This window comes from Equus caballus, chromosome 2 (assembly GCF_041296265.1).
Source record: "Equus caballus isolate H_3958 breed thoroughbred chromosome 2, TB-T2T, whole genome shotgun sequence".
In the NCBI taxonomy this organism is placed as follows: domain Eukaryota; kingdom Metazoa; phylum Chordata; class Mammalia; order Perissodactyla; family Equidae; genus Equus; species Equus caballus.
The window spans coordinates 47,898,451-47,923,441 of record NC_091685.1 but is presented as its reverse complement, the minus strand read 5'-3'; the positions used below and the strand labels follow the sequence as shown (position 1 = coordinate 47,923,441).

At 58.0% G+C, this 24,991-nt stretch overlaps 1 protein-coding gene across 7 annotated transcripts; it reads left to right on the top strand.

Annotated features, from left to right (window-relative positions):
* Nucleotides 1-7,280: 7,280 nt before the first annotated feature.
* GABRD (gamma-aminobutyric acid type A receptor subunit delta) lies at nt 7,281-19,337 on the top strand. 7 transcript variants are annotated; one of them, XM_023635953.2, is made up of 9 exons: nt 7,281-7,513; nt 13,739-13,851; nt 14,176-14,243; nt 14,339-14,559; nt 16,186-16,268; nt 16,799-16,936; nt 17,681-17,836; nt 18,066-18,277; nt 18,587-19,337. In XM_023635953.2, the coding sequence occupies exons 1-9, from the start codon at nt 7,446-7,448 to the stop codon at nt 18,884-18,886; spliced, it is 1,359 nt and encodes a 452-aa protein (XP_023491721.1). In that variant the 5' UTR covers nt 7,281-7,445; the 3' UTR covers nt 18,887-19,337. The 7 variants fall into 7 exon arrangements, with proteins under 7 accessions (XP_023491721.1, XP_023491719.1, XP_023491717.1 ...); XM_023635951.2 differs by having other exon boundaries at nt 7,302-7,513; nt 17,615-17,836; XM_023635949.2 differs by having other exon boundaries at nt 7,312-7,513; nt 13,691-13,851; nt 17,615-17,836.
* Nucleotides 19,338-24,991: the final 5,654 nt, after the last annotated feature.

The window sequence follows — 24,991 nt, the reverse complement described above, 5'->3', positions numbered from 1 at the left end:
TGGAAGGTAATATAGGGAGTACACTCTTTGACATCAAACTTAAACAGATATTTTTGAACACCATGTCTTCTCAGATAAGGGAAATAAAAGAAAAAATAAACAAGTGGGAATTCATTAGACTAAAGAGCTTCTGCGAGGCTAAAGAAACTAGGATCAAAACCGAAACACAACCCACCAACTGGGAGAAAATTTTTGCAAATCATATATCTGATAAGGGGTTAACGTCCATAATATATAAGGAACTCACACAACTGAACAACAAAAAATCAAACTGCCTGATCAAAAACTGGGCAGGGGATGTGAATAGACATTTTTCCAAAGAAGATATACAGATGGCGATAAACACAGGAAAAGATGTTCAACATCACTAATCATCAGGGAAATGCAAATCAAAACTACACTAAGATACCACCTTACACCTGCTAAAATGGCTATAATCACTAAGACTAAAAATAACAAATGTTGGAGAGGGTGTGGAGAAAAGGGAACCCTCATACACTGCTGGTGGGAATGCAAACTGGTGCAGCTGCTATAGAAAACAGTATGGACATTTCTCAAAAAACTAAAAATAGAAATACCATATGACCCAGCTATCCCACTACTGGGTATCTACCCAAATAACTTGAAATCAACAATCTAAAGTGACCTATGCACCCCTATGTTCATTGCAGCACTATTCACAATAGCCAAGACATGGAAGCAATCCAAATGCCCATCGACTGATGATTGGATAAAGAACATGTGGTGTATATATACAATGGAATACTACTCAGCCAGAAAAACGACAAAGTCATCCCATTTGCAACATGGAAGGACCTGGAGGGAACTATGCTTAGCCAAATAAGCCAGACTAAGAAAGACAAACACCAGATGATTTCACTCATATGTGGAATATAAACAACACATGGACAAAGAAAACAATTCAGTGGTTACCAGGAGAAGGGTGGTGGCGTGTGGGCACAGGGGATGAAGGGAGCACCTATGTGGTGACAGACAAGAAATAATGTACAACTGAAATTTCACAATGATGTAACTATTATGAACTCAAGTAAATAAATAGATAAATAAATAAGAGAAAATGAGTAGGCAAACCCCAGACTGGGAGAAAATATTTGCAAAACATATATCCAACAAAGGACTTGTATCTACAACATATAAAGAATGCTTACAATAATAGGAAGACCAACAATCTCATTTTTAAATATGGACAAAAGATTTGAACAAATAAATAAGCGCATGAAAAGATGCTCAGTGTCGTTAGCCATTGAGAAAATGCACAGTCAATTCCCAGTGGGATGTCTCTGCATAGCGACAGGAACGGCCAAAATTAGAGACACAGTCAAGTGTTGATGAGGAGGCAGGGCATCTTAAAATCTCCTACATCGCTGGTGGGAATACAAAATGGTGCAGCCACGTTGGAAAACAGAGTGGCGGTTTCTTATAAAGTTAAACATACATTCCACTTACAGCCCCACAGTCCCATATCTAGGTACTTATTCAAGAGAAGTGAAAACGTGTGTCCACACAAAGACTTATACTTGAGTGTTCAAAGCAGCTTTACTCCTAATAACCAAAAGCCAGACACAGCCCAGACGTGCACGGGCAGGTGAGTAGCTACACAGATTGAGGTATATTCATCAGTGGAATGCTCCTCAGCAGCAACAAATAAACGACTGGTCCAGGCAACACCGTGGATGAAGCTCAAACACGGTCTGCAAAGTGAGAGAAGTCAGACACATAGCCTGCTGTCCCATGGTCCCCTGCTGCCTGACAAATTCCCGCAAGACGCGTGGCTTCAAACAGCACGGTTCTCCCCCAGTTTTTGTGGCTCAGTGTCTCTCACAAAGCTGCAGTCAAGATGGTGGCCAGGGTACCGGCATCTCGAGGTTCAGCGGGGCAGGACCCACCTCCCAGCTTACTCCTGCCGTGTCGGGAGTCAGCTCCTCGCCGTCTGTTGGACGGAGGCCTGGTCTCCCGGTTCCTTGTCCCGTGAGCCTCTTGCCACATCAGCTCGTGACACAGCAGCTGGCCTCATGGAAGTGAGCCAGGGAGAGAGAGAGTCGGCAAGACGGCAGCTTTACCAGCTGTCCTCGGAAGCAGTGTCTCATCGCTTTTGGACGCGTCATTGGAACAAGTCACGCGGTCCAGACCGTACGCCAGGGGAAGGGTTTGCACAAGACCAGGAGGCAGGGGTCATTGGGAGCCATTTTAGAAGGCTGCCAGCTTCATACTGCATGATTCCATTTATATGGTGTTTCAGAAAGGGCAGAAGCAGAGTGACAGGAAGCAGACTCCACTCGTTACTGGGGACCAGGGCCGGGCTGAGGGTTGCCTGCAAAGGGGCAGGAGGGAACTTTTTGAGGTGGTGGAAATGTGCAGTGTCGTGCTTATGTTGGTGGTTGTACAACCTACACATATCCCAAAACCCATCAAATTGTATGTTTAAAATTAGTGAATTTTATTCTGTGTAAATTACGTCCCAATAAAGCTGATTTAAAAATGAGACATGGGCTCCAGTCCACAACCGAAGGGGCTGTGCGTGATCTGGCTCCTGCCTGGCTCTCTCTGCTGCCCTTCCTCCCTGCTCGATCACAGCCAGCGCTGACCTGGCCTGGCTCCGGTTTTAACAGGCCAGTCTGACCCGCCTCCGCACCTTCGCACTTTCCCTTCTCTGCTGGGAACACTTACCTGCCTCTTAATGTGGCTGGCTGGTCCTCCAGAAGGGACAGGACAGAATTCAGGTCTCAGCTCTTCCTGACCCCCGTCTGAAGTGCCCCCCCACCCTCAACACAGCTATTCTTTCTTATTTTTATCCTGCTTAAATTCCTCCACAGCGCATATACATTTCAAACAGTCTCTTTTGTTTGTTTACCCACTGACTGTCCGTCTTCTCCCTTCTAGAAGGTGAGCTCAGTGGGGCAGGGACCTTTTATATCTTATTCACACCCAACGTCTAGACCAATACTTGGCACATAGTAGGATGAATAGTCCATAAATATTTGTTAAGTGAATATTGATCTGTGCAGGGGCCTTTCTTGAGGAAGTTAAGGAACATATTCAAATCTCAAGCTGGAAAAAGATTCCAGCAAATCTCCCGCTGTGTTCCTCCAGCGTCCTGCGCAGAGGGTCAGCGTGTAGACCAGAGAGGCCGAGGGCCCGGTGCCTTCCTCTCAGGATCCGGAGCGGCCTGCCGGTGGGTGCAGGGTGGAGTCTCGTCTCCCCAGCCTCCCTTCTCAGCAGTTCTCGTGCTGCCGATCCAGTCCTGCTCGCATCGCAAGCTGAATGCTTTTCTCACTTGATCGACAGCCCTTTTGTCAGGAATGTTAATTTGTGTCGAACATTTTCTATCACATGAAAGAATTGAAATTGCCTCTTTAAAAAACATAAAATACGAGAATAGAATTCTGCCTTCTCCACAGTAAGTAAGAGCGATTGTACATGGAGGTCCATTTGGCTCGTGTGAAAATACTCTCTGAGTGGCCGAGTTTGATGGTTTAATCATTCTCAGGGCCTCGATTACTAAAAACAGCAGCAACTCTAAGCCGGTCTCCTGGGGCAGGGCCCCCTCTGTTTGGGTAGACGGCTGACTTCAGGCTGCCGGGAGTATTTTCCATTTGATCCTTTCTGCCAAGTTCCCTCTGCTTCTCCAAATGAATGGATTCCATCTGAAAATCACAGGATTAATAATTACACTCCCAGCTCAAGAAAATTCTTCTCTGTGTCACTGCCATTTTCTCGACTTGGTGCATTTTCCTAGGAAAATAATAAAGCAACCTCACAAATCCATCAGGCAGGGTTTTAAATTTAGCTAGGGCAGTCTCCCCTCCCAGATCCCTGTGACTCACCTTTACCGCCCGGGGCCTGTCCTGCTGCTGCCGTGGATTCAGGCCATCTCTCCTCCCAAACCCTGGACTCTGTGCCATCCCCCCATAGGCTGCAAGCGCCTGGCAAATCGACTCCCCAAAAGAAATAATGCAAAAATGGCCGCAGGCTGATGAGCTCAAGAATGTAGTGGACCAGCAGACCGTGCTTTTGTGGTGACTGCCAGGGGCTAACCAAGGACGCAGAGTCTCCATACCCTCCAGGGTCAGATACGTGATTGTCCTTCTCAGCACCATATGGGAGAGCATACGGCCTCCCTGCACTGAACTGAGAAAGAGGCAGCAGTCACTGCCCTGGTCTCGGCACCTCAGGGCTCTGCATGGGTCCCACCTGACCGAGAAGCCACCGCGTTGCATGTCAGATCAGCAAAGGGGACCACCGAGCAGTTAACTAGACGTGCAGGAACCATTGACCAGTTAACTAGACACAGAGGGACTGCCAAGCAGTTATCTACACGCGCAGGGACCAACAGCTCAGGTTTGAAGTTCGAGCTTCTTTTTCATCACTGTCCCATGGTCTGGTACCAAGTCCCCTGTCCTGTGTTCTCAGTGGTGCCAAGACAAGGGGTCGGGGGCCCACGTGCGGGTGAGGAGCACAGACCTCACCTGAAATGGCATGCCGCGCAGAGACCCTTCTTGTTGATTCCAAAAGTTTCACCAAAGTCACACTTGGAGGATGGGGTTCTCCCCCACAAAAAACAACAACAGGAGTGGAATAAACACGGGGAATAGCCTACAGTATTTTCCAGAGACGGGCGGTAGCCTGAGCACCTGCAAGTTAGACCGTTGTTTTCAATGAAGACAACCTGTCATCTGTCATTTGTAAGGAAATGAGACTCTTTTTAATAGAGTTCAGTGGGTGTGGACTTCTGATACCCAGGAAACGAGGAAACCAAACCGATTTGTACTCTCACACCCTCCTTTTGCAAATGAATAAAACAAGCCAGGAAAAATTACTTCCCTGAGGCCACAGGCCATTTAGGAGCAGAGGTGGGGCTAGCACCCAGACCTCTGACTCCAGGAGCTTTTCCCAAATTCTCCAAGGGAGGAGAGAAGTGGGCTGTTTCCATTTCACAGGTGTGGACACTGCTGTGTCATGGGGCTGGCCTCAGCCGGTGGCCGACCACACAGGACCCAGGCCCTGGTTTCCGGAACTTTGGTGGGGGTGCCCCAGGTTGGCTTTCCCCGCTCTGGGGGAGCTGGAGCGTGTTTGAGTGGAGATGAAGATGAGGATGGGGAGGCCCCCTGGTTCCACATGTCAGCGCGAGGCAACCAAGGTTCGGAAGTGCAGCAAACTAATTCTCAAAAAACTTGAAGGAGAAATATTGAAAACTCCCGTTCTCCCACAAACCAGTCAGGGATGATACAGAGCTGAGATGAAACAGGCAGACTCAGGGGGAGAAATTAGCTGTCTAAGTTAGTAAATATTCCGGGCATTCTGGGGAGAGCTGCGAGAGAGGAGCCTGGGAGGGCGGGGCCGTGTCCTGAGTCTGCGGGTCTGAGGGTGACTTCTTCACCTTGTTCTCCATTTGTGTTTTGAAACGTGCTTGCCTCCAGGACTTGAGGAAGAGGAGACAATTTAATGCCACCAAACAACCAGAGCTGTGCCAGGACGCACAGTACAGCTCTGCAGTGCAAGTTCAAGGCGAATTGGATGCCTCAGACGACAGGGAGAGTGAAGAAAGTAGCAACAATCTGGTTCGTCCTGGACGGAGTCGAGTGACTCAAGGTCAAAGTTCTCTCAGAGGCTGTTAGCACCTGACTCTTCCCAGATATTGAAAGGAGTGTGGCCGTGAGCCCAGCTACAGCACTGGGACGGACGCCTGGGCCAGCTCAGAGGCTGAAAGACAGGAGAGGAGAGCTGTGCATGGTCCCAAGCAGTAAAGGGATGCTGGCCGTGCCTGCTGTGCTGGCTTTTGGGGACCCTGAGCCTGTGTATCTTCCTACATTTGTCAAGCACCTATTGTATGCCAGAGGCTGTTAGACATGAGGGACCTGTGAAGAAGCAGACGGACATGATCCCTGCTCTAGCAGGGATACTCGCAGCCCTTACTCGGAGCCAGGCCAGGCTCTGGCACTTTGTCATGGATTAGCTCCCCCACTCTCCAAACAAGCCTGTGTGGAAGGACAAATGGGAATGAGGCCACAAGGCCCAGAGACTTGTCCAGAGCGAATTGGGAACTGCAGTGAGTGAACACCGAGGCCACTGCCTCCCTGCCCAAAGGACCCACCTTAGCGGGGGCGAGGGACCCTCCACGGAAGGCACCAACAGCTGAGACCTAACTGGCTTCCTTAGAGCCTGCTACCTGCTTTAGGAAGAAAGCAGGGAGCCAGCCCCATCTTTCCATCCTCGGTGCCCAGGACCCAACTGGAAATTCCCAGCAGCCCTTTCTACACTTTCCTCCCCCTGCACCTGCTCTGGCCAGTGCCCACGGTCAACCCAGGGGACTCAACTTGCTCCAGGACCGTTTTGTCCCTTTCTAAGTGTTTTCATGAGAAGTTCCCGCTCTGTTGTCAGCTGATATTGAGCCCAGAAGTGAGCAAATGAGACCAAACAATGTTTAAAGTTTGTGATCAGTTTTGGGGGGAAACTGCCGCAGAACATTGTGTTCAAAAGAGTTAAACTAGAAAACGTGTGAGGCCTTGACCTTCTCAGCTCTGTAGGGGGTGTGGCGTGGATGGCTCCGTGGTTGGAGCCCAGCCGTCTGCAGGGCCCTCAGAGCGGGTGTGGACAGGTGTGATGGAGCCTGGCCGGCGGCAGAGAAGCCGCTGCATCCCGTGACCAGAGCGGCCGGCAGCGGGGCCGCAGCGCTCTCGGCCCCTTGTCTCAGGGGCGCCCAGCGGGGGTGGGCAGGACGCTCTGCGGGCGCATTGCTTGGCTCCACCGCAAGCGCCAGAGTTTTGCAAGGAGCTGCCGGTGTTGGGCGAGCCTGGGCTTGGGGGGTTGGGGGGTTCTCCCCGTAGAAGGTGAAGCCTGCAAGGACGCTGCCCTCAGCCACCCTGCCCGCAAAGCCCGAACCAGCTCCCCGGGACTTGTGACCCCCACGAACAGCCCCGGGCAAACTCCGCCAGGGACCAGGTTCTGCTGCGCCCGTCGGTCCGCAGGGGCCCGGCGGGGCAGCGGGAGGCCTCGTCCACGCGGGTCGTGCGCCTGGGTCGCCTCCCGGGAAGACGCGCGGAGGGACTCGTTTGCGGCCGGCGAGGGCAGCAGTGGTGGCGTGGGGAGGGCCAGACTCGGTCCGGCCCGGGAGCGCGGGGAGAGGGGCACGGAGAGCCGTGGCGGGGGGTGGGGGGGGTGGGGTTGCTGCGTGGCTCGGGGCAGGAGAAGTCGGCCCGGCTCAGGAGTGGGGCGGGCGGGGCGGCCGGGGGTGGGGGAGCGGGCGGGATCGGGGCGGGGCGGGCTCCCGGCTCCACGCTCTGTCCGCCCCCGCGTCCGCGCCGCGCGCCTCTCGCTCCCGCCCCGCCTGTGCCGCCGCCGCGGCCGCGGGCGAAGCAACTTCACGAGCGCCCCGGCCGGCCGGACCCCGACGCCTCCCCCGGCCCAGCGCGGAGCCCGCCGAGGCCATGGACGCGCTGGCCTGGCTGCTGCCCCCGCTCCTGCTGCTCTGCGCGCGCCAGCACCGCGGCGCCAGGTGAGCGAGGCCGCGTCCGCGCTGCGCCGGGGGTCGCCCTGGGTGGGGAGCCCCGCGCCGGCAGAGACCCGGCTGCCGGGATGGAGCGCGGCGCGGACCCCCGGTCGCCCCAGCTCTCCCGGGGCGCCCCCGCCTGCGTCTCCCCCGCGGGCCGTCCTCTCCCGCCGCGCCACCGCCTGGGTGCTGTCCGCTGTCTCGGTGCTGAACCGGCGCCACCCGGCTGGACGAGGTCGTCGGGGCCGCCCCCCCATTCTCCCCGGTACCCGGGCTCGCGTGGTGAGCTCCGGTTCCTCGGCCCCAGCCAGCACTTGGCCGGTCCCTGGCTGGCTGGTGCCCTTCCAGGTGGGGGCTGGACGCTCAGCGTGGCACAAGCTGCAAACAGGCAGGAGGGATGGGTCCTGAGAACACAGGCAGGTGGCTGTCCCCTTCGTAGGGGAGCAGGGCTACACCGGCTTCTGCGGCCCTTAGCAGGTCTTGGTGGACAAGAAGGCACGTCGTAAGGGCTGAGTATGGTTATGGAAGAGCGCGCACCCAGGATGCTCTGGGCTCTCCTTTTAGGGGCCATTTCAAATGCTCTCGACTGAACTCAAGTGCGCAGGTAGAAGGGAGCCAGGTGACCAGGGCAGAGGAAAGACTGGTGATTTCTTCCTACCTGTGTGTGCGGGGAGGCTGTCTCCCCAGTAAAGGAAGAGGCTAAGAAGAAAGGGCTCCTTGGGCTGAGCCTCCTTCCCTCTGGCTTCCAGGGACCAACATGGTCCCAGCTCGTTTTCTCAAGGGGACTTGAAGTGGGCTCTGGGTCTCTGGCCACCTTCCGTGGAGTAGTGAGGGGCCTTTTTGAAAATCAACTCAGGGCAAGGGCTGCAGAAAAACAAGAGCAAAAACAGCCCCCCACCAGCCCGGTGGCACAGCAGTTAAGTGCGCACATTCCGCTTTGGCGGCCCGGGGTTCGCTGGTTTGGATCCTGGGTGTGGACATGGCACCGCTTGGCACACCATGCTATGGTAGGCATCCCACATATAAAGTAGAGGAAGATGGGCACGGATGTTAGCTCAGGGCCAGTCTTCCTCAGTGAAAAGAGGTGGATTGGCAGCAGTTAGCTCAGGGCTAATCTTCCTCAAAAAAAAAAAAAAAATGGCCCCCCAGCGTTGTGGACTTCATGGTGCAACCAACCGATGTGCAGACTTTGGAAACTGGAAGGGGCGGAACATCAGCCTGTGTTTCAGCTGTAGGCACTCAGGCAGCATGCAACACGCAGGGGTGTGTGTGGGGGGGCGGGGGTCAGGGTTTCCTTGTCAGAGCGGAGGGGGGCAGAGCCAGGAAGGCCTGGGTCCAGCCGCAGACATGGCTGTGGCGCCCAAGATCACAGGCAGTGTGGAGGCGGCCCCTGTCCTCGGGAGAGCTTAGCTCTCTTTTCAAGCCCCATGGCCTCTGTCCTTTCTCCTTTTCCTACTTCATGGTACCAGGGAGGTCAAAGCACTGAGGTGTGGCTGTAGACGTACGTGCTGGACGCCCAGGATCAGTTTCTGGCCCAGGCCGACAGCCGCATAGCTGAGATTCTGAAATCCATGCCGCTCTGAACCCCAAAGTCTTAGCCCAAGTCTGACACCAAGACTCATTTGGTAGCGAAGCCTGTTCTGCTCTGACATGAGGCTCGTTTTGTATTTATTCATCCTACTTTTGGGGCGTATTTATCTATTTCCTGCTGGGAAATTCTCCAGACCCCCCTCTAAGTCCGTGTGCACCATATCACCTTCCTAGAATCTGAAACATTCTGGACTCAGACCCCCATCTGGCTTGGGGTGTTGGGTGAGGGATGGGTCTGTTTGCCTGTGCAGGAAGGCCGAGAGCCCTGGCTGAGAAGAGAGCCTCTGGGCTTTGCAAGCCTTGGTGGGTGGCCTACAGACAGCACAGTGCTGTCCATTCGGGGCCTCTTCTCCCATTAGCTTCAGTGTCCCTCCACTCTGGAAACCAGGAGGACAGCATCCTCCCTTCCCTCGCTCTCATCCTTGTAGCGATATGGGAGGACAGTGGGACTAACAGGAGTGCCTGTTCTGGCTGCCGCTGCTCAGTCTGGAGCCCAGGGGTTCCTGGTGGGAATGGCTCAGTGGGGTAAGAAGGGACTGCGCTGTGCAGCATTTGTGGGTTGGGTCAAAGCCATGCATTCTCTGAGTCTGAAGATCTGCTCACACAGCAGGAACCCAAGCTTGCCAGCTGCACACCCGAGTGGGTGGCCCTCCCCGGGCTGCTGGCACCTCCATCTCCCTGGAGAAGCTGTGCCCGCAGCTCCTGCCTCGCCAGCTCACGGCGCGATCGTCGTGGTGTTCCTCTTCGCCTTGGTAACTGAGGTGCCAGCGTGGCTGGTGTTGCTCTAAAAGCAGAGCTGCCAGGGATCCGTGGGCACCGTGGAAGGATGCTCGGAGGGAGGAGGGCCCCACTGCCTCACTCAGCTACGCCCACCTTCCCTTTCTGTGCCCAGGGGCACAGATAAGTGACAAGGGTGGGCTTGTTTCTCAATGGGGCCAAGAGAGGGAGGGAGGCTTGATGACCCAAGGGCAGTCCCAGGTGGAAGCTGCCAGTGTTTTCAGGGTGGCTGCTTTGCCTTGGGAGTCAGAACTTCTGTTCGTCTACCCAAAGGAACCCCACGCCTAGGCCATCGCTGGGTTCCAAGGCTGACAGATGAGTCTGAAGTTCTCTCCCAAGATGCTGGTCAGTCACCGCATTCTTACCCCAAGCTGAGCTCCCCCCACGTGGAGAGTGTACCCTACCCACCCTGTTAACTCTGCCTGAACCGAAGGAGGAGCACAGGGCCCTCCCAAACCCAGACGGGCATGTAGCACATCCTCCCTGGCCCTCTGGCCCTCCACGTCTCTTTGCAGCTGGAAAAACAACTGACCCCTGTCCCAGGTGAGAGGTGACACGGGGGGGGGGGGTGTCTGTTAGCCATGACACAGGCTAAGATTCTGCTGGTATCCTGCCGCTTCCAGGCAAGCTTCATGGTGAGAGGCTTAACGCAGGCCCTGCCCTCATGCCCCCGAGTGCGCTTGGGACCAGGGCGGAGGGAAGGTGTGACCGCCTGTGCCACCACCCTGAGGCCAGGGAAGGGCAGTGTCTCCTAACGACCTCGTTCCAGGCAGGCCTGCTGCTGCAGCAAATGGCAGCTGGGTGCATCCAAAAATAAAGCCTCGTTTGAATCCCTTTACACCTGACCTTCAGGGTGACCTCCATTTGCATTTTTAATCGTGCTTCACTTGGGGCCAGGACTCAGTTTAATTCCTTCTTATACTTTGTTACCAAGGTGCCTGCCCTCTCCCCGCCCTGGCCGAGGTGGCCCTGGGCACAGATCTGGGTTTGCAGGTTTCCTTAGCTATAGAACTCCTGGTTCAAATTCAACCATCTTCAAGAGTGTGGGAGACATTCGATGGGTCTGGACCCACCCTTGCTGGTGCTGCCCCAACCCAGCAGCCCTCGAGGGCTTCTGGAACCCACCGGACTGTCCAGCGTGTGAGGCAGGCTTTCAGGCCGGCAGACTGAGCAGCAGAGCTCATTCTGCCCCCTCCCACCCCCCGCTGCTCCAGCCAGAAACCCCAGGTCCCGGGGCGTCACCCCGATGGGCCAGGCCCCTTCCTACCTCAGGTGTGTTTGCCTCCCTCCCCGCACCGTTCCGTCTGGTCCAGCCCAGCATCACCCCAACCCCTGCGACAGCCCAGGTTCATTTGCTTGATTCCCCCGTGACACGTCCCGTTCCTTCACCAGAATCCTGTTCTGAGAGTCTAATGCAGCCCCTTGTCCAGGGCCCCACATCCACTCCTTGACCCTGGAGGAGTTCTGAGGTCCATCCCTCTCTGCTCTTCGCCACGACGCCTCCCGCTCCCCCTCCATGCCCCATGGCACGGAACCCTCGCTCGCCTCCCCTCTCTTCTCTGCCATGGTCCACAGTTCTCTGCCTTTGGGCTCCGATGTCACTTTCTCAGGGAGGCTGTCCCCCGCCCTCCCCCCTCAACCAGAGAGGGTCCTGACCTCCCCTTTCTGTAACTCTCATCACACTTAAAGCCACTTGCTTTGTCCCCCTCACAGACTCTGACCTCCACGTGGGCCTGGGCCATGACTGTCCTGGTCATGATGTCCTGACCCCAGAGGGGGCATGGGGCTGTATCTCAAGGCAGGACTAGGAGAGGGGATGGAGGGTTCAGTGGGGGTGGGGGGACTCAGCATGAGGAAATGGGGGTCAGACGGTGGAGGGTCTGGAGGGGGTATCTAGAAGAGGGGACACTGGAGAGGGCGGGAGTCAGGGAACAATTGCCACAGGCCTGGGGACAGGTGAGGGGCTTGCTGAAGCAGAGGGGGCGTCTGGAGGGGGAAGCTCGGAGATAGAGGCTCAGAGGAAGCCTCGCTTGGCTCTGGAGGAGCAGGGAGCCAGAGGAGGCCAGAGCTGGAGAGACGGGGGGCATGGGCTGCAGTGGGCCCATGGGGTGCTGGTGAAGGGGCTGGACAGGGCCTCCACTTGGCTGTACTGACAGGCGCAATGGGAGCGGGAGCCATGTGCCAGACTGCAGCCGGATGGGAGACAGTCCCTGAGGGTGCAGGAGGCCAAGGGGAGAGTGGGGTGTGGCTCCCACCGCTGGGAGCGGACAGTGGCCAGCTGTGTGGTGGGAGCCTCAAAGGGACGGTGGTCTCCTCAAGGTGGCCACGAGGACCCAGAGTGGGGCACCTGGGCACGTGGCCATGGCTGGCTTTGGGGATCTGTCTCCAGGGAGAGTGAGCCATGGCCTCAGGGTCCCAGCAGCCCCTGCATCCAGGTCCTGGCCCCGGTGTCTCCCCCGCAGGCTCTGGCCAGGCTTGGGGCCCAGGGTGACTTGGAGGCCTTGGCCCAAGTTGCTCCCCAGGGAATAGGTGTGATTCAGAGAGTAACAGGAGGGTTATCTTTGAGTGCCCTCCTCGTTCCCTGTGCTCAGATTGAGGGGAAATGCCCCTCCCCACCGGGAGCTGCAGGAGGGAGGGTTCTGAGTTTCCTGGGGCTCCTGCAACAAGTGACCACAAACCGGGGGTCTTAAAACTAGGGAGATTTATTTTCTTATAATTCTGGTGGCCGGAAGTCTGAGACAAAGGTGTGGGCAGGGCCAGATCCCTCTGAGGCTCTGAGGGAGAGTCGGCTCCAGGCCTCTCAGCTCCTGGTGCGGCCGGAGTCCTTAGCTTGTAGACACATTACTCCAGTTGCTGCCTCTGCTGTCACATGGCCTTCTCCCTGCGTGTCTCTGTTTTTTCTTCTTATAAGGACATCAGTCATTGGATTTAGGGCCAGCCCTAATCCAGAATGACCTCATGTTAACTAATTACATCTGCAAGGACCCTATTTCCAAATAACGTCCCATTCTGAGGTTCTGAGTAGACATGAATTTTGGGGGACACTGTTCATCCCAGGACAGGTGAGCAGAAGAAGGGGTGGGCAGGTGAAGCTGCTGGGGAGCTCAGTGCTTCTGGCAGTCTGGGGTCTGGGGGCCACAAGACGCCTGCCACCTGTGGGACATCCTTTGTGGCCCTGCCAGGGACAAACGTGACCAGCACAGGCTGTCAGTGAGATTGGCCCATTGCCAGTGGGCATGGCCCCGCTGCTCTGGGGTCAGGCTAAGCCCCAGAAGCACATGACAATTTGGGGATCTCTGGGGCCTGCCTGGGAAAGGACAGAGAGCAGGAGGCCAACCTGCAGCCTCCCCATGGCCCCTCGTCCTGGCCCTGGGTCCTGGGTTTGGGACCTTATCTGCCCCCTTCACCCACCACGGCCCTCAACCTCCTGGTCACACGTCTTTTCTCCCGAGTTACCTCTTGTAGGACACTTTGCCCTCAGAGGCTGAAAGGGTGACCATATGCCCTTGTCGAGGTCCTCCTAGGCCTATTGGATGCAGGACCCCAGGGATGGGGACTCTGGCACAGGCCACCCTCTATGGGCTGGCTGTGGAGGAAGCCTGGGGGCTTGGCTCGGGCTGGGGACTCTGCCTGACCCAGACAGCCTCCCTTGAGGCCGGGTGGGTGGGGCGGAAGCTGAGCAGAGATGCGGATGGAAAAGACCGAGGAATCCTGGGCCCTGCACCCTCTGGGGCTCCCTGTTTCGAGGGTGAGTTCCTGGGACTGACCAGGTCCAGCCTGGAGGGGCCCTCGCATGGTCCTCCCTGTCCACCCCAGGCTCTGTGCCTGGAGCCCTGCCTGTGACCAGTGGGCCTGCATTTCCAGAGCAATGAATGACATTGGGGACTATGTTGGCTCCAACCTGGAGATATCCTGGCTCCCTAACCTGGACGGCCTGATGGAGGGCTATGCCCGGAACTTCCGGCCCGGCATTGGAGGTGAGAGTGGCCAGCAGGGGTAGGGACAGGCCGCTGGGTCCAGCTGTGGGTGTGAGCCCGCTTGACTCTGGGTGGGCTCCCCTGCGGGTGCATCAGACCTCGAGTACCAGCCCCCCAGGGAGACGGCCACGATGGTGGATCTTCTCAGGCCTCATGGCAGACTTGCACCAAGATGGTCCTCCCTGAGAACCCCTGGCTGTCCTCCCCCTCCTGCCTGCCTGGGCTGTCGCTGGGTGGAGAGTCTGGTCTGGCCAAGTGGCCAGGGGTGCTGGGGCCTGGCCTCACTCAGCCCCACCGGACTCATGTCCTGCTCTTTCCTCATAGGCCCCCCTGTGAATGTGGCACTCGCCATCGAGGTGGCCAGTATCGACCACATCTCGGAGGTGAACATGGTAGGTGCTGGCCCACCTCCACCCCGCCTCCCGGCCATGTGTCCCCAGGAGAGGAGCAGGCTGATGGCCAGGGCCCCTCCCACCTTCCCCCGCAGGAGTACACCATGACGGTGTTTCTGCACCAGAGCTGGCGGGACAGCAGGCTGTCCTACAACCACACCAACGAGACCCTGGGCTTGGACAGCCGCTTCGTGGACAAACTGTGGCTCCCAGACACCTTCATTGTGAATGCCAAGTCCGCCTGGTTCCATGACGTGACGGTGGAGAACAAGCTGATCCGGCTGCAGCCCGATGGGGTGATCCTCTACAGCATCCGGTAAGACCCGGGACCCGCCCACCAGCCCGCTGCAGGGAAAACCCAGGACGCTCTGCTGGGAGCTGGGCGGGCTAGTTATTCCTGAAAACAGCAGCTGCTTATAAAATGTCAAGTAGTTTTTTGGCCAACATGGTGCCTTTTGTTTTTTAAATTGGGGTGAAATTCACACATTGTAAAATTAACCATTTTAAAGTGAACAATTCAGGGGCTGGCCCCGTGGCCGAGAGGTTAAGTTCGTGTGCTCCATTGAAGGTGGCCCAGCGTTTCGTCGGTTCGAATCCTGGGTGCGGACATGGCACCACTCAATGGGTCACGCTGAGGTGGCGTCCCACATGCCACAACTAGAAGGACCCACAACTAAGAATATACAACTATGTACCGGGGGGCTTTGGGGAGAGAAAGGAAAAAAAATAAAATCTAAAAAAAAATAATAATAAAAAATAAAGTAAACAATCCAGTGGCATTTAGCACATTCACAATGTTATGCAAACATTACCTTTATCTAGTTCCAGGGTATTTTCATCCCCCCAAAAGGAGACCCCATTCCCATTAAGCAGTCACTCCCCAATGCCCCTTCCCCAGCCCCTGAAACCACCAACTTGCTTCCTGTCTCTATGGATTTGCCTATTCTGCACATGTCGTATAAAATGAATCTTATGCTATGTGACCTTTTGTGTCTGCCATCTTTCACTTGGCATAGCGTTTTTGAGCTTCATCTGTGCTGTAACGTTCATCAGGGCTTCATTCCTTTCTGTGGCTGGGGAACCCTTGCTGCATGGATGGCCCAGTTTGCCTGTCCACTCATCCATCCACAGACACCTGGGCTGTTTCCACCTTTTGGCTTTTGTGAGTCATGCCGCTATGAGCATACATGTACGTCTATTTGCTTAAACACGTGTTTTCTGACAAGTGCCTTTTAAAAATGGAATTTAATTGCCAAGATTTTAAAACTCAGGAGATTTATAGAAGAATCTAAATTCTCTTGAAAGATCAGAACACTTGGCAATGGGGGCCTTTTCCTGCGCTGCATGTTCAGCAGGAACGCCTGGGGGTCGTCCCGGAGGGCATGCCTTCTGGGCCTCCGACTAAGCCAGGCATTTTGAAGGGTGAGGAGAGTGAATGAACTCCCATTCTTTTTTTTTTAAAGGATTGGCCCTGAGCTAACATCTGTTGCCAATCTGTTTTCTTTTCCCTCTTCTCCCCAAAGCCCCCCGGTACATAGACGTATATTCTAGTTGTGCGTGCCCCTGGTTGTGCTGTGTGGGACACCGGCTCTGCATGGCCTGATGAGCAGTGCCATGTCCGCACCCAGGATGTGAACCGGTGAAACCCTGGGCCACCGAAGCAGAGCACGCGAACTTAACCACTTGGCCGCGGGGCCGGCCCTTCTAGTTCTTGATTCCTGAAGAAAGATCCATAGATGTGTTTCCAGTGACGAGTTTCCAGTTTCCGCCCAGATGCGGGCACCTTGCCCACAAAGCCTGAGAGGCCGCTTGGCCGACGCTCCTGCGAGGCAGCCCCTCTGGGCAGACACAGGGCCTCTCCACTTGTTGGGGGCATGGGAGCTGCTGGATCAGGGCTGGTGGCCTCCCCACTGGGGATCTCACTGGCGTGTTGTCTGGGCAGAATCACCTCCACGGTGGCCTGTGACATGGACCTGGCCAAGTACCCCATGGATGAGCAGGAGTGCATGCTGCACCTGGAGAGCTGTGAGTGCCGGCTGGGCCCGGGACGGGGTGGGGGCTCCGCTCTGGGCGGCCACACTGGCTTCTCCACGGCTGGCATGGGACTCAGACTGTCAGGGCCTGTGCAGCCAGCCTGGCCTGGGGGCAGAGAGGCACCTGGGACGGGGCATCCATGGAGGGAGAGACCTGGGCAGGAAGAGAAGGGACCGGAAGGTCTGAGCAGCATAGCCCTCCTCCCACTGGGCGGTGCCGTGCCTGGGTCGGCCGGCCCTTACAGTCCAGACAAGACATATATCTGCATCACTGGGCCAGCATGGCAGCCCCTGCAGGTCACTTGGTGATGGTGACCTGCACTTTTCCCAGCACTTCTGTCCCTGACCACCTGCCTGAAGTGTGGCCGTGGCCCCAGGCCTCCTTGCTCCTGGCTGGGTCTTCCTGCACTGTCCCCTTTCTCTGCTGTATTAGGCTCCCCGCTTGGGCAGGGCACTCCTGCCAGGGGCTGCCAGGGGCCGGGGGGTTCGGGCTCTGCTGCCCATCTGTGGGTTCTCCTGCAGATGGCTATTCGTCAGAGGATATCGTCTACTACTGGTCAGAAAACCAGGAGCAGATCCACGGTCTGGACAAGCTGCAGCTGGCCCAGTTCACCATCACCAGCTACCGGTTCACCACAGAGCTGATGAACTTCAAGTCGGGTAACTTGGCCTCTGGTGGCCTCTTCCTGTGAGCCCGCGTTGTGGTTTTCTAACGCTCTAACAGAGCCACTAGCAGGCTCTGAGGGCCATGTGGATGCAGCTGGAAAACCACTGACGGGCACAGGCTGGGCCCGACCGAGGGACTAAGGATATGCCACAGTGCAGACATGGGTCAGATTTTCTTCATCTTATTCCTTGGTCCTTCATCGCTTCCCAGGGGCTAGCGGCAGTCCGCGTTGGGTGCCTGAGGGTGTGGGGGTCTCCCTGAGCCCCAGGACTGCAGGGGCTCTGGGGTGGGGACAAGCCTCCTGGGGCTGCCATGCGTCCTAGCCCCTCCTGCCCCTCCCCCACCCCTGCTGCCTGACCATCAGAGCCAGTGAGCCCAGCCTGGCACTTGCCTTGAGCTTGGCTCTGCATGGAGGAGGGCTGGGAGAGAAGGAGGTGAGCCAACCCCACTGTGGGAGGGTCCCTCTGGGCCAGTGCAGCAATGTTGGAATCCTGCCTCTGGGTGGCCCTGTGGCAGGGCCGGCCTCTCTCCTAAGGCCAGGCCCAGGGCCCGAGGACCCCTGACCCGTCAGGCTGTGTGGGAAAGGTGGGGAAGGCAGGAGTCTAGGGTCATCCTTCTTCTGAAGCCTGCAGTGGCCCTCAGTGCCTGCCAAACCCTCCTCTTCCCCCGAGTGCCATGGTGTGTGGCGGGTCAGGCGAGGGACGTGCTGGGTCCTGACAGGGGCGGTCCCCCTGCAGCCGGCCAGTTCCCCCGGCTCAGCCTGCACTTCCACCTGCGGAGGAACCGGGGCGTCTACATCATCCAGTCCTACATGCCCTCCATCCTCCTGGTCGCCATGTCCTGGGTGTCTTTCTGGATCAGCCAGGCCGCAGTGCCCGCCAGGGTGTCTCTAGGTATGGGGCCCTGGCCTGTCCTCCGAGGGAGCTGGTGGGAGGGCAGGAGCCCAGGAACAGGACCGCCACCCCATTAGTCATGAGCCCGGGCCTTGCCCTCCAGCCCCTCAGGCCTGTGGCCAGCCAGGCCAGGCCTGGTCAGAGGAACCCGACCTGCACCTGGGCTGAGATGGGGTGAGGGTGGTGAAATGGCAGGGGCTCCAGCAATGTTGCCACCTGTTCCTGCCAGGCATCACCACGGTGCTGACCATGACCACGCTGATGGTCAGTGCTCGCTCCTCCCTCCCACGGGCGTCAGCCATCAAGGCGCTGGATGTGTACTTCTGGATCTGCTATGTCTTTGTGTTTGCCGCACTGGTGGAGTACGCCTTTGCCCACTTCAATGCTGACTACCGGAAGAAGCAAAAGGCCAAGGTCAAGGTCACAGAGCAGAGGGCCGAGGTGAGGCTGGCAGGGCTGGTTCTTTCACGTTCAGGACCAAGGACAGCGCCCCACACCCTGCGCACGCCTGGCTCTGGGTGGTGGGGGCACATGTTCCTGGGTCCAGCCGGGGGCTTCTACCAGCTGCTCTGGGGATGTCACTTGCAGCCTGGGCTCCAGGAGAGCAGGCCCAGGTCCTCAGGCCCCACCTGCTGCGGGTCACAGCGGGGCTCGCCGAGGGATGGAGCTGCTGGCCTGGGTGGGGGTCCCCGTTGTGCAGGCGGGCTGGCCGCTCAGCCCTGCGTCCTCCTCCTCCTCCTCCCTGGGCAGATGGATGTGAAGAACGCCATCGTGCTCTTCTCCCTCTCGGCCGCGGGTGTCACCCAGGAGCTGGCTGTGTCCCGCCGGCAGTGCCGTGTGCCCAGGAACCTCATGGGCTCCTACAGGTCGGTGGAGGTGGAGACTGGGGAGACCAAGAAGCAGGGTGGGCCACGCTCGGGGGCTCAGGGGGGCCTCCGTGCACTTTTCAAGCCCATCGACGCGGACACCATTGACATCTACGCCCGTGCTGTGTTCCCCGCGGCCTTCGCTGCCGTCAACGTCATCTACTGGACAGCCTACACCATGTGAGGCTGGGGCTGGGGCTTCACTTGTCCTGCTGCCCAGAGGCTCTGGGGAGAAAGGCCCCTCGGATGGGTGTGCCTGCTCCGTGTCTCAAAGTGGGGACGACAACAGACCACATAGAACAAGAGGGAAGCCTCGGCCTCCCTAAGCCCCTCGCTGTCCCCACCCTCCCGGACACCGCCTGGGCTCTCCCACATGCCTGCCCTGCAGACACCCCGGCCCAGCTCCTCCTTCCCAGCGCTAGAGCCGCCTGACCCTGAGGTTGGGCCAGGTGGGCGCAGGGCCTTCAGGGGGCTATGCATTTGGCTCAGAAATGGCCCTGATTCTAGGACTTTGCTCCATGGGACTGGGAGCAGGAGGAGCCCAGGTGTGGACCGTGCTCATTGTCTGGTGAAATGGTGGAGAAGGACGTTCGTGGGCCTTTAGTCCCAGCATGAAATAAAAAAAAGCCTTTGGCCGCCGGTTCCTTTCTCTGTCGCTGCGGCTGGGCTGTGGTGTCCTCTCCTGGTGCCTGAGCCGCACCTGGTGCCTGGAGCGCTCTCCTCCAGCCGCGGCCTCGAGGGGCTTGGGTCAGAGGGACTTGGAGGCAGACTCAGGACAGAGGGGCTCAGGGGCTGTGTCCTGGAGGCTGAGCCATGTGGCCATGTACAGGACATCAGTGAGAGGGGCAGAGATGCAGGGGTCTGGAGGGGCTTGAGGAGTCACAATGCCCCCTTGGTTTCCTGGTCCCACAGCCAGGCTGCCACTGCAGTGCCTTCTCAGATGTGGTGAGGGGAGAACAGAGGCCACCAAGGCCCCACAAACACCCTCCGGCCCCTCCCCACTTCTGCTGCCACCACGGACGCGGGGTGACAGGCCACAGCTTGACAACCCTCGGTCATCGGAGATCTGACAGGCAGCTGTGAATAAGGGGTCCAGATTTTCCATGGCACCAAAGCAGAGCAGGTCATGACACCGGAAGACACAGAGGCTGCAATCTGAGGAGCAGCTGTGTGGGCTCTGCTGTCTGCTGAGCTTTGGGGATGCTGGCTCCCACGGACAGGGTCAGCCAGGCCCAGTGCCCTGCTGTGATCAGGGCGGTGGCCAGATTGTGGCCCCACTGGCCCCGTGGTGCACCTCTCAGGGTGGCCCCACTCCAAGCCACCTTGAGGGGAGCATGACAGTGACTCTGTGTGAACCAAAATTGTGCCCTGCTGGGCCATCTGCCCTCAGCTGGGGGAACCTGTTGAGGGGTTTGCAGTGGCCCCAGGCCATGGGGGCAGAATGCTGGAGGAGGCTCGCCATGGGCAAGGTTTATCTTGCAGTGACCGTTGAGGTGCAGGGCCCAGCTACTTCCCAAAGGACAGGCCGTGTCTGAGGGCAGAGGAGGGCGTTGGCCCCTCTGCCCAAACCACAGCCCAGGGCTCGCCACCTCCACCTCCACCTCCACCTCCAGCTTGAAGGCTTCTCGCCCCCTATGGATCCCTCTGGCACCAGGTTGCCCCTTTGGGCCCCGGCTGTAAAGAACTAGGCTGCAGGACTTGGCAGCATCATCCCAGGGGGTGGGGTGGTCAGGGAGCAGGGCTTCCAGGCTCCAGTGTGACCAGGAGCTGCAAATGGGGAGGACCTGGGGACGAGCCGAGCAGGTGGCCAAAGAGCTGCAGAGCCTGGATGTGGGTCAGCTGGGCTCTAGGCCACCTTCGGACAGTGGGGGCGGCAGACTAAGCCTGACCAGCTCTATGAATGCGGACAGCGATGCCCAGGGACGGTGGCCCCTTTCTCCCCTTCCCCACCTCGACACCCTCTCATCTGGGTGACCCTGCGCAGGACCACTGCTTTCCTCCTCCCTGGAACCCAAAGAGTTGCCCTGGGGTGAGGGGTCCAAGCCCCAGATGGTGCACTGAAGGTGCCAGTCTGGGCCCAAGACTGCACACACCACCCTCCACCCAGGAGCACCTAGGGTCCTGCCCCAAGGCTCGGCCCTCTGCCCAGGCCTCCAGCAGGATGCGCAGATAGGGTCAAGGGTCACAGAGCTGCCGGGCTCACCTGGATGCAGAGGCTGGGGGGCCAACTCCCCACTGCTGCCAGGACCCTGCCCACCCCATGCCGCCTCTCCCTGCCTTCACCACTGCTTGCAGGCTGCCCTCCTTCTGCTGCACGTACCCACAAGGAGCTATTTAAAGCCGGCCTTTGTGACGGCCTCGGGCACCCACGCAGCGAGGCTCACCCGGGCAGAAGCCTCCGCTGATTCCATAGCCAGCCATCTCCTCCTCAGCCCGCAGGCTGCTATTTCTGCCCACAGACTCACAGGGCCAGGAAGAAGCAACGGGAAGGGCGATGCTTTTTAAACCCGAGTTCTATTCTGGTGGTGATGACACGAGCAGATGGAAGGCCAGGGGCGGATCGAGGTTTGCAGCTGAGAGGAGCCGGCTTGGGAAGGGAGTGTCAGCACCTGCGGCCGGCTCCACGGGCAGGGAGGTGGCCTGGGCTCCGTATGCGCCTCGTTCCAGCAGGGACAGTCTTTGGGGGCTGGCAACTTCCTCGTCCGTCGTCCCTAGTGGAGCCTGGAAGGTGTGTAGACTCTTAGACGCTTACCTGAGAGCAGGGACAGCTCTCCCCAAGGCTGGAGGGGCAGGAGGGGCAGGAGACAGTGCCCTGGCTTCCCTCCCTTGCCTGTAGCAGGGGCAAGACGAGCGCTGGCCCTGTCCTCTAAGTGGGGCGGAGGGCACACTCGCCAAGTGGAGTTCACGCCTGGGGACATTGTTGGGCTCCCTCGAAGGCACAGGCTGAGACAAGGACTTGGGTGCAGGAAGCTTTTTGGGGGAAGTGTCAGTGCCCTGGGGTGGCCGTAACAAAGTGCGCATGCTGGGGGGCCTGAAACAGCAGAGACCCATCCTCTCCCTGTCTGGAGACCAGAGGTCCACGGTCCATGCGCTGGCACGACGGGCTCCTCCCGGAGCTCTGAGGGAGAATCGTGCCAGGCCTCTCCCCGGCACCTGGTGCTGCCGCGACCCTGGGCATTGCTTGGCTTGTAGACACATCACCCTGATCCCTGCCTACATCATCACGTGGTGTTTTTCTCTGTGCGCCTCTCCTCTTCTTATCAAGACACCTGCCATCAGATTTAGGACCTTCAAATCCAATATGACTTCATCTTAACTAGTTACAGCTGCAAAGACCCTATTTCCAAATAGGATCACATTGTGAGGTTCTGGGTGGACATTCATTTCAGGGGACACTATTCAACCCAGTCCCAGGGGTGATATGCCTGAAGCAGGGGCAGGGGGTTGGGAGGGAGGAGGAAAGAAGAAAAGCCAATGAGGCGCTTTACTGGCCTGGGGCAGCCAGACCCGATCCTGCGGGGCCCCACAGAGCACGTGGATGCAGCCCTGAATTGTCCTTTATCACCAACTGCACCCCCTCCTGCTCTGCGATGGAGGGAGCTAGAGGTGGCAGCTGCTTACAGCAGAGGCAGCGCAGGGGCCGCGGCACCTGCACCACGGCAGCTGGGAGCCACCCACAGCACTCACGTTGGCTCCGCATGTCACTGGTTCTTCAAGGTGGTGGCTGTCACAGCAGCAGTAGCCATAAAAGACAACCTAGGGCCAGTGGGACAGGCCGCAGTCCATCCCCTCGGCTGCCCCAAGCCTGAGGCCGTAATTGAGGGTCATCCTCTCTGTCCTCTCCCACCTGCCCTTGGCCAGCACTTCTGCTCCTTAAGTAACTGCCTGACGTGGTGACCCAGACCCTGGTCCTGAGGGCCGAGGCTGCGTACCCTTGTCCTCACCAGGCTGCAGTGGCCCACTCAGTGCCCACTGGGTGTGGAAGCACCCAGAGGTGAATCCTATGAAGTTGGAAACCAAGTGTTCTGCTCACATTTCAGCCTTGGGAGGTTTTCCACTTGCCGCTGTCACACCGTCCTTCAATGTCACCCTGGAGTGGGCTGTGTGGCCCATGGTCCACTGTCACCTTCAACTGACATATTGAGCTGGCACATCCATGGACCAGGCTGGAGGTGGCTTCTCCTCTGTCACTTGATTGTAAGGATCTGACCCCCACATGACACCACAGATTTATTTGAGCGGAGGGGAGGTGTCCATGCAACAGGATAGATGACCTCAGCATCTGGGCCACCTGTTAGGTAACTTCTTGACCCTCGAGACTCACCTCGTCCTAAGCCCAGATCAACCATTTCCGCCGTCTGCTGGACAGCTGCCACACCCACTTAACAACAGCCAGCTCGTGGGGCAGCTCTGGGTGATCATCACTTCATGTCCCATGGTCAGGCGCCCGGTCTCTGCGGGCTCAGTCGCATTCTGGGAGCTACATCTCAAATGGTGGATGGTTCTCTGCTCAGGCAGCACAGCCTTGCTCCAGAATCGGAGCGCCCTTCCACGACACTCTCCAACTGGGGCTCCTGCATCCCCCCAGGTCTCCTGAGCGCCACTGGATCTCCAAGTCAGAAAGCCCGAGAGGCAGGGAAGCTTGCCCCAACCTGGACCTGCTGCACAGTGCCCTCTGCTCCGGCCCCGCACAGCTGGCACCGCGTAGGGGTTTGTTGCCCCCAGAATTCAAAGAAGCCGAGCAAGAACCCTGATGTGCGGCGAGCCACCCTAACGTGGCAGCACCTGAAATCCTTGCCGGATTGTCTACCCTCTGGAAAGCAGGTATCTCAGCAGGACACACAGAGTGCTCGCTCCTTCCTGTTCGCCGGGTCCAGTTAGCGTGAAATCCTCAAAGAGACGGATCAGCGAGATGGTCTTCATACGTCCAGGGGACCGGGCCCCTGGGGGCGGTGTTGTAACAGGACAGGAGAGGCGGCATGGCTGGAGGCAGCACGGGGGCGCAGGCTGCTGTGTGTCCCCTACAAGTGCCAGCTCTGTTCCATCCTTCTTCCCGGTGGAGATAGAAAATAACCGTTCACCGGCTCAATCTGCACGCTGGCGACCGAGGGTGTGTGCATGGTTTCAGCAGAGATACCACACCCGGCTAGGCAGCAATGAGAGCTGACGCTTGGTTAAGCTATTGCAGTGCACTGCCACCTACTGCCACCCACCGCCACCCACACCACCACCCACGCCACCACCCACCACCTGCCGCCACCCGCCTGGTCTGTTCAGGCCACACAGGTGAATGGAATGGCAACGTGACGGGGCCACCGCTCCTGCATCCTTATGTCCCTGAGGGTGGCATTAATCTCTGTGGTTCCACCCGGAATGAGGCACACATCTGAGTTGCTCTCTGCCGGGAGATGAGGGCAGTTTCCGACTCTGGCCTTTTCTGCTACAGCGGCTCTTACTCCACAGGTCAGGGAAACAATGAGGGGATTCTGGTGGTTGCCAAGTAAATCCATCCCATGGTGAACCTGGAGACCCAGGAATGACCACAGGACGAGTCCACAAACCCGCTGAATCAACGGCCAGAGGGACGTGGGCCAGGACTCCATCTATTGCTTGGTGTCCGTAAGCCACCAAGCTAGCTGGGCCCAGTTTTGACATTTTGGGTCCCTTAGTATCGCTGTCAACTAGGACCCTGCATCCAAAAGTCCTTCAAAACTATGGGCGTCCCTGCTCCAGAGCAGAGTCATTCTGATGAGTGGCGCTGGGGAAGGCGTGGGGATCCTCACCGTACGTGCGCCTGTGGCATTGTAGGGGCTCCCTGCGAGGAGACCCAGCCCCTTCAACAGTGGGGCTCTGGACTGGAGAACTGGCCCAGATCTGGAGACCAGACCAGGAGTCACAATTTCTGCTGTGGCTGTTGACGTCAGCCTCTGCTCCTCAGCACCTCATCGTTCCCTGTCGGGCAGGTCAAGCTCCGCCCAGCCTGTGGTTCACGCACCCGCTCGGGAACACGATGGCCTGTGAGCCTGGGCTTCCGATTCCTGCCGGTCAGGGCACCTGGTTTCCTGTCACCACAGCTGCACCCGCCTTGCCTGTGATGGTCACCTGCGGCCACGCCTGCCACGCTTCAGAACCCATGGTGGCATTTCCTCCCGCCAACAGTGGCCATACAGGTCAGGCGTCACTGTGCTTCTCGGCGACGCTGGTCCCCTCACGCGCTCTTCCTTCGTCGCTTTGGTGAAAGCGTGTCTTCTGGGCGCTCCTGCGGGCACAGACGGTGGGTGATTTCTGT